We start from the raw sequence: 8267 nt of genomic DNA, 5'->3' as shown, positions 1-8267 counted from the left end.
AGGAGGAGGAGGAGGAGGAGGACTAACAAAAGACATGATGCGAGAGGTGCGTAAGGTTCGCTTGGTCATAAAAGACAAAAAGAATAGGCAAGCCTTATAAAGAGGGAGAGACGGAGACGATAAAGTGAAGGAGAGGAGGAGGAGGAGAGGAGGAGGAAGACAGGAGAAAGAGGACAGGAGAAGGAGGACAGGAGAAGACGGAGCGTAAGAAAGGGTCATGTTTCCTTCATCTCAGGCGAGCAGCCATCTGAGCGGCTCTTCGGTTCATGGCTTCAGTGTTCTCCTTGGCCCGTGCTCTTGCTGCCTCTCGCTCCTTCTCCTCCTGCTCTCCCCGTCAGCTCCTCTCTCCCTCCCTCTCTCCCTCCCTCCTCTGCCTGCCTGCCTGCCTGCCTGCCTGCCTGCCTGCCTGCCTCGCTCTTTGTTTCTTCTTCTCACCTCTGCTGTGCTTGCCGTGGGTTTTTGTCTCTGCTGGGGTCTTGCTGGAAGAGTAGCGACGTCCGGGTCCCCAAGCTGCCACATCTCGTTCTCCATCTCCTGCTGGGGTTCAGGTGGGGAGGAGCAACACAAGCAAAGCGACCACGAGGAACTCCTGCTGGGGCCCGAGGATGGAACCAGGACGAACAACACGAATATAGCCTGCTGAGAGTGAGAAGAGGAGAGGAGAGAAAGTGGAGGGGAGGGATGATGTGAGGATGGGAAGGGAGGGACGAGAGCGGGGTGGAGGAGTGAGAGCGGGAGGCAGGAAAAGCAAGTGAGGCAAGGATCAGAGCTAGAGGAGGAGGGGAAGGAAAGAAACCAATGGCTTCTCTTCCAGTAAATTTCCACTTCCTCATGATCCACAGACAAATTAGCTGCTGCTTGTCTCAGACGCTCTTCCTCCTCCCTCGTCTCCCTCACCGTCCCCGTTCTTCCGAGGCCAGCCTTGCAGTGGATGGCGATGGCTCCTTTCTCCTTGCGACAGACCTCGAAGAAACGATCGACGATCTGCGGGTGGTCACGAGCGGACGAGCTTGAGAGCGATGCGGGAAGGAAGGGAGGGGGAGATGAGGCATGCAAGAACCTCTCGAGGCGGGACAGTGCAGTCGTCGAAGTAGAGGTCGTAGTGGTTGATGCCCATGTCGGTGAAAGCGCTTGCCGGATACCTTTGAAGGGATCAGAAGAGAAGAAGAGGGAGAGGAGGGGAGGTATTGATGAATTACTGTTCGTCGTTGAGTCGAATAACCGCCGAGACTCCAAGTCGTTTGAAGATGTCAAAGTAGTGACTGAGCACTGTGTGAGAACGACGATGACGATGACGAGGACGATGACGAGGACGAGGACGAGGACGATGATGATGAGGAGGAGGAGGAAGAGGATATATAGTTTTTGAGGATGCCGATGAAGATGATTTGGTAAGATCAAGGAGAAAGAGTGGTGTGAGAGCTTGTCAAGAACCTGGGAGCGAGGAATTGAACTCCGTCCTTCATGTAACTTCTCTCGTGCGGCCCTTTCATCGCAACAAACTTGTTGGGAACAATGGAATGCAGGTCCGCCTGCCATGATTCAGCTGAGACAAGCTTGAGGAGCGCAACAAGAGAGGGTGAGACCATTGAAGGATGATCGCAGTATTCGTAGAAGTCAAGATCAAAGGTGTCAAAGTTGATGAGCCCGCACAGCTTGGCTTTTCTCAGGCCCTTGAGTACGTGTAGGATTGAAAGTTCAAATGTAGGCTGTTGGAAAGAAGCGTCTCTGAAACCCTGCTCTCCCTCTCACACCTCCTTCCTCCTCTCTTTCTCTTCCAAGCTCACCAGAAACGGCTGCCGGCCAGTGAAGGTAAGGGATGCCATGGCGTCTTCCGGCGACCAGTCTCTGGTGGAGGCAACGGTGAGGTGAGAGGGAGAGCAGGAAGGCAAAACCTCTTCATGACCAGGTAGGCGAGGATCAGAGTGGCCTGTCCGAGGATCAACAGGCTCCATCGCCACTGCCTCCTCCCTCCTCATACCGCGTTTGTCCTCTCGGCGGGGTCTGCTGAGGTGTAATAAACCACTTTCTTGCCCTGCCATGTCAGGCATCAGTTTCATCCTCCTCTCTCGCTACCAGCAGGGTCACTATGCCCCCTCATCCCCGTCCCCCCTTCTCACCATCTTCTTGCACTGCTGCAGCTTCTGCTCCAACAAGAGGATGAACCTGAGCTGCATCAGCCCCTTGTCCCCCTCATACCCCACTGACCTGTACGTCATACCCAGATTCATCGGCCCAAAGTCAGCACAGAAGGGGAAGTATCTAAACGTCCGTCACCCTCCTCTCACCGCTAAGAGCACAAGAAAAGAACGCGCAGATGCATGAGCAGGAGGGGCTTCATTGAGAGGAGGGAAGAGATGAGCGGGAAAGAGTTGAGTATCAACGTACTGAAGCTCTCCCTCCGTGGAGAAGAAGACTCTATCCACATTCACCCCATTGGCTCTCTGCAGATCAAACGTAAGGAACGAAGAAGGCAGGTAGGTAGGTAGGGGAAGGAGAGGAGTGGAGAGACGAGGCGAGGCGAGGCGAGGCGAGGCGAGGAGAGGAGAGGATAGCGAGGGGAGCGAGGAAGTGGAGGGGAGGAGATTTCAAAGCCCCACCTGCCATTCCTGCAATTCCAAGAGTTTTTCTTGATCGCGAATTGACATGAAGAAGAGCTCTCCTGGGATCACAGGATACTGCTTTCCCACGATCCATTTCTACTTGCTGTTAGCCTAAAGCGCTCAAACCTACTTCAGACCTGAGGCTCTTGCTTGACGGATGGGATCGGCGAAGAAAGGGAGGGAGGGAGGGAGGGATGGAGGGAGGACAAGGAGGGATCGGAGGAGCTGGTGCTGGCGTTTGACTCTTTCACTGAGATCTGAAAAAATAGGTTGTGAGAGAGAGCTGAGGGAGGGTCTACCTTATGGTACCTGAGGATTAGACGAGTCATTCTTGTCCTTCTTGGATTGAAACAATGATGAAAGACTCTTCATCACGATGCGTTCGCTTGTCCCGTCAGACGCGCGAGCGAGCGCAGCACGAGCAACAAGGACTGGTATGTAGGAGCCTTAGAGAACCCTCGGCTTGTTTCTGCTATGACAAGTCAAGGATAGCGGTAGATGATGGTTCACGGACAAAGCTATCTCACTGTCGACCCTCAAACGTGATGCATGCGTGACAACAAGATCCTTCTCGTGTCTAACGAGAGTGCAAGCAATGAAGAGAGTTAGAGAGCCAACACAAGAAGGAGAAACAGTAATAATTGAAAGAGGAGATGATTGGCACACATACGTATGGTATCAATTATGTGAACCATGGGATGATAGACATGTGGGAGCGAATGATGGAGCTTGGGTGCTAAGATCAGTGTAAGAATATTGAAAAGGTCAAGAGGGAGGTGGATGACAGGGATAAGATGAGAGTTAAGGATAGAGCAAACATGAACAACATTAGAAGAAGGTGTTGTGACAGCGAGGTAGAAAAGAAGGAGGTCAACTTGGCAATCAGATTGATGGAGGAGCGCCGGAGGGTATGGAGATCAAGGCGTTGAGGTACTAGCGATCTTGTGGAACAGGGGAAGGGGAGGAGAGATGATGAAAACGATTTCTGGGGATGGTGCCAGTGGAGGAGAAGGAGTATGAGAGTGAAGCAAGTATGTCAATCAGTATGAGAGTGAAGCAAGTATATCAATCAGTATGAGAGTGAAGCAAGTATATCAATCAGTATGGGAGTGAAGCAAGTATATCTGTTCTATCGCAGCAGCACTAGTTGCATGCATTCGCCGCTGCCACAGATAGTCATTGATATGTGACCGGGACGGTAGGGTACCTACCCCATGTAGGGGTGTGGTAGAATAGTAGTAAAAAAGAGTACAAGGCAGGGGTAGTCACGGCATATCTTTTATATCCACAACGTTCTGGAATCGAAGCAAGCAATTGTCTTGTAATTCGAAATCTTAGTGAGAAATTTGCCACCACAGAGATAAAAAGGTCTGATCTAATTTCAAAGCAATGATTGAGAACTCACTGAAACAGTTCCGCCAAATACATGGTCAAAGCACCTCAACCCTCCCTTCCTCCTTCATGCCGCTACGATAGCGCACACTATCACCCCTCCCCTTCCTCCTTCATGCCGCTACGATAGCGCACACTATCACCCCTCCCCTTCCTCCTTCATGCCGAAACGATAGCGCACACTATCACCCCTCCCCTTCCTCGTTCATGCCGCAACGATAGCGCAAACTATCACCCCTCCCCTTCTTCCTTCATGCCGCAACGATAGCGCACACTATCACCCCTCCCCTTCCTCCTTCATGCCGCAACGATAGCGCACACTATCACCCCTCCCCTTCCTCCTTCATGCCGCAACGATAGCGCACACTATCACCCCTCCCCTTCCTCCTTCATGCCGCAACGATAGCGCACACTATCACCACTCCCCTCCCTCCTTCATGCCGCAACGATAGCGCACACTATCACCACTCCCCTTCCCTCCTTCAATGCCGCAACGATAGCGCAACACTATCACCCCTCCCCTTCCTCCTTCAATGCCGCAACGATAGCGCACACTATCACCCCTCCCTCCCCCCTCCCTCCTTCATGCCGCAACGATAGCGCACACTATCACCCCTCCCCTCCCTCCTTCATGCCGCAACGATATCGCACACTATCACCCCTCCCCTTCCTCCTTCAATGCCGCTACGATAGCGCAACACTATCACCCCTCCCCTCCCTCCTTCAATGCCGCAACGATAGCGCACACTATCACCCCTCCCTCCCTCCTTCATGCCGCAACGATAGCGCACACTATCACCCCTCCCCTTCCCTCCTTCATGGCCGCAAAACGATAGCGCACACTATCACCTCTCCCCTTCCTCCTTCATGCCGCAACGATAGCGCACACTATCACCCCTCCCCTTCCTCCTTCATGCCGCAACGATAGCGCACACTATCACCCCTCCCTCCCTCCTTCATGCCGCAACGATAGCGCACACTATCACCCCTCCCCTTCCTCCTTCATGCCGCAACGATAGCGCACACTATCACCCCTCCCCTTCCTCCTTCATGCCGCAACGATAGCGCACACTATCACCCCTCCCCTCCCTCCTTCATGCCGCAACGATAGCGCACACTATCACCCCTCCCCTCCGTTCTCCATGCCTCCTTCTCTATATCAGCAGTGCAATATCCGCCATGTGGCTTCTTGTAAGCTGAGCTGTTCAACTCTAAACTTGATGCTCGGGTCGAATTCTTTCGTTGATGGCAGAGGGTGCTGCTATGCTCCTCTTAACTCGAATAATGGTGATGTTAGGGAAAGTGCAGGAGATAACACTGAGCTGGTTGTATGGGTTGAAATGAAGCCAAAGATGTTCATAGAGGTCAAGATGTTTGAATAGAATACAATCAAGAGCACAAGTAGAGCAAATCGGTGAGCTTACAGGAGGTCATGCGAGCCGGACAATCGCTTGAGTTGCTCAGCCTGACTTACAATGGGAGCTAGCTTCTTCTGCGTCAGGTCTGCGAGGCGCCACAGAGCCTCCCTTCCCTCGAGCGTGAGTTTCATAGCGGAGATCTTGTACCTCTGAGCCGCGTTAGTCTCTGCCTCCTCCCCCCTAATCCTCACCTCCACATCATCGCAAGCAGTTTCAAGCAGCTCTCGCCCCGAGAGGTCTCCTCGACAGAAGCCTGTCACTGGCCGCGAGAGTGAACTATTGCATCGATGAGAGTCGAACTCCTCGACAGAAATCTGTGCGAGCATGAGCAACAGCCTCCGGTCAAGAGCAACAAGACTCACCGGTCGCACATAGAAGCACGCTGCCTCCACCGCTCCCGTCCAGTCGTGTTCCCAAGTATTGGTGATACAGCCAAGGGCTCCCTTGACTTCCTTGCCAAACTTCAAGAGGAAGCGTTCGTATCGGATCATGGGCTTTCCGGCGTGCGAGGAGTTGGAAAAGAACATGAGGTCCAGGATTCGACACAGCCACTCAAACTCGCTGGTCAAGAGCGGAACTTCATGTCGAGCGAGACGAGCAATCAGTTCTTCCTTATGGATGCCGAACACACGGCAAACGGAGTTGTTGATCTGAACGCTCGCCCTCTCCTTCTGCTTGTTGCGCCATCTGAGCTTCATGAAGGACACCTCATGATTGAGCTCCCAAAGTTGATCTTGGCAATCTGGGATGGAGTCGGCAACATCGTCTTGTATGTTGTGCTTGCCAAGGAGCAGACCGTCAGCTTGACTGTTCGACTTGCTTCGCTTGTGGCTGTCAAGGATCCCTATCGCAGTCATGCCTACCCTAAGGATGTTCTGGAAGTAGGGGGGAAGATCTTGGAAAATCTTCAACATCGCAACAGGGTCGTGCCCCCACTCCCAGCAGCGTCTGATGGGACCATATGCCCAACCCAACCGCCCGAAGTCAACCTGAAACAATTCCTCCATCTCATCCTGGAAGATCAGTTTGCCATGCAGGAAGGGGAGCGGTCTCTCAGTCACTGCCTTGAGATGATCCACACACTCTGCTTGTCTCCCCAGCCTGCAGCATCGCATGCAGGGTCGAGTGGCATCGCATCGAACTTTTGCAGATCTACAGGGCTCACACGCGATGCTGGCACAGACTCCGTCGGACAAGCTTCTGCTCTTGCGCGCGGAAGACTTGCAAGAGTTGGGAACTCGATCTTGCACGCAACGCGAGCAAGGTTTGTTCCAGTCACACTTGAGTTTGGACTTTCTGCAACGATCACAGGCCTTGTTGAGTCGGGAAAGAGATACGACCTTGCGGTCTGTGAGGGAAGTTAACCGCATGAATGAATTTCGAAGCAGGTGGCTCACCCATCTCTGAGTGAGGATTGTGAAGTTGAAGGCTCGGAGTAGACACGTAGACCAGAGCAGCTTCGTGAGGAGAGGCAGCGACCTCGACCTGTCAACCCGCTTAAAACAAACGAACAAGCAACCTCAAGCAGCCCGAACACAAACCTCATCGGACTTGAAAAATAAAGATTGGCATTCACTGCGAGGATTTCAGATGCAAGGAAATGCGAAGATAGAGCTCACGAGATTTTTCCAATCAACTTAAAGCAGGGAATGTCTGCACCTGAAGATCACCAGCAACAATCAGGCAGTTTTATCGAAAAGATCCATCACCATGGATGAGGGAGCAGTGATCGTATGAAAGGGCTTGGATCGACTTGTCCATCTCCAGTCTTCTCTCTACCCTCCTGTAGAAAAGCAATCAAGGTGTCTTCATGGTGATCATAAGATATCCTGCGACTCCCCATATACTTTGAAATTCCATCTCAACCATGCTCTTCAGCTTTGCAAAGTAAATCCCTCAGCGCTCATCATGATCATCGAAAGCTTTCTCGCTCTTCTCTTCTTTCCATGTCCTCGTCTTCGACTGCCCCTGCCTCCACACCCTTCGCCTCCTCGTCTCTACTCTATCTATCGCTTTACGGCACCGTGATCTCGTAGCCGTTGATCTAATAAAGTACCGTCAGCATTAATCGGTAAGTACCGAAACATTGCACGAATAAAACATTTATTATATTTATAAGCAATATAGATAAAAAGTATTTATAACTTTGTTGCTGACAGTCAGAATTGTGTTGTAAAGCTGAGTATTCTAGATTTTAAAACTCTTGTTTCAATTTGTACGTTTATTGACAGTCAATACAATAAAATAGCGAGGCAGGCTCTTCATATCACTCATCGGTAAGTCTTGATCTTGATCTTGATCTTGATCTTGATCTTGATCTTGATCTTGATCTTGATCTTGTCTCCTCATAGCCGGGCGGCCTGGACGTTGTGCTCGAGGTCTCTCCGTAATCTCCGTGCCCAGAAGCATCCTGAGTCTGGCGATCTTAGGGAATCATCCGCCTCGCCGAGTTGAGTCGCACCATGCCTACTTTCAGTTACGGCCCTTCTGCGAGCGCGGCTTCGCGCGTGGGCTGGCGGCAGTGCAGAATTTCACTCGCATAAGGTAAAAAGTGCCTCAAAGAAAACGGAGATGGATTTACTGGCAGAAGGTAAAAAGTGCCTCAAGCAAAACAAAGCAGGAACAAGCTAAACCTCCTGGCACACAGCGCACAGCGAGAGTCTGGGTGCCAGCAGTGCTGGTTCTTTTCGGGCTTGTGTTTTGTGTGTGTTTGTGCAGCTTCTCGCTGTGGACTGTGTGCCAGGAGGATTAGCTTGTTCCTGCTTTGTTTTGCTTGAGGCACTTTTACCTTCTGCCAGTAAATCCTATATCGACTGTCAGTCGAGACGTCCGCTGCAGGTATAGGATTTACTGG

General features: G+C 51.9%; 4 protein-coding genes across 4 annotated transcripts in view; 2 read left to right on the top strand and 2 right to left on the bottom strand.

Moving 5' to 3' along the window:
- Positions 1-226: 226 nt before the first annotated feature.
- On the bottom strand, positions 227-2975 carry GUITHDRAFT_106124 (hypothetical protein; the record flags this gene model as incomplete). Its single annotated transcript, XM_005834965.1, has 18 exons — positions 227-322; positions 436-534; positions 578-636; positions 797-851; positions 898-984; positions 1061-1142; positions 1200-1262; positions 1435-1532; positions 1587-1736; positions 1788-1848; positions 1896-1930; positions 1982-2035; positions 2121-2166; positions 2209-2262; positions 2389-2444; positions 2601-2699; positions 2741-2860; positions 2913-2975. The coding sequence occupies 18 exons, from the start codon at positions 2973-2975 to the stop codon at positions 227-229; spliced, it is 1377 nt and encodes a 458-aa protein (XP_005835022.1).
- Positions 2976-4561: 1586 nt separating this feature from the next.
- Positions 4562-4831, top strand: GUITHDRAFT_69106 (hypothetical protein; the record flags this gene model as incomplete). The annotated part of the gene is made up of 1 exon (XM_005834964.1): positions 4562-4831. A coding segment is annotated over one exon (270 nt), but the record flags the coding sequence as incomplete, so codon positions are not given.
- A 584-nt stretch (positions 4832-5415) lies between these two features.
- Positions 5416-7174, bottom strand: GUITHDRAFT_136996 (hypothetical protein; the record flags this gene model as incomplete). The annotated part of the gene is made up of 6 exons (XM_005834963.1): positions 5416-5727; positions 5776-6761; positions 6811-6898; positions 6955-6988; positions 7033-7072; positions 7123-7174. 6 exons carry the CDS (start codon positions 7172-7174, stop codon positions 5416-5418), a joined length of 1512 nt encoding a protein of 503 aa, XP_005835020.1.
- Positions 7175-7321: 147 nt separating this feature from the next.
- The window catches only part of GUITHDRAFT_69016 (hypothetical protein), a gene marked incomplete at both ends in the record, with an annotated part of 2786 nt that continues 1840 nt past the window's right edge, over positions 7322-8267 (top strand). Inside the window, one exon of the mRNA XM_005834962.1 lies at positions 7322-7406. Within this exon, the coding sequence (XP_005835019.1) occupies positions 7322-7406 (85 nt within the window). The remainder of the gene's footprint in view (positions 7407-8267) is intronic.

Source organism: Guillardia theta (genome assembly GCF_000315625.1).
Source record: "Guillardia theta CCMP2712 unplaced genomic scaffold GUITHscaffold_23, whole genome shotgun sequence".
Classification (NCBI taxonomy): Eukaryota; class Cryptophyceae; order Pyrenomonadales; family Geminigeraceae; genus Guillardia; species Guillardia theta.
This window is presented reverse-complemented; position numbering and strand designations above follow the sequence as displayed.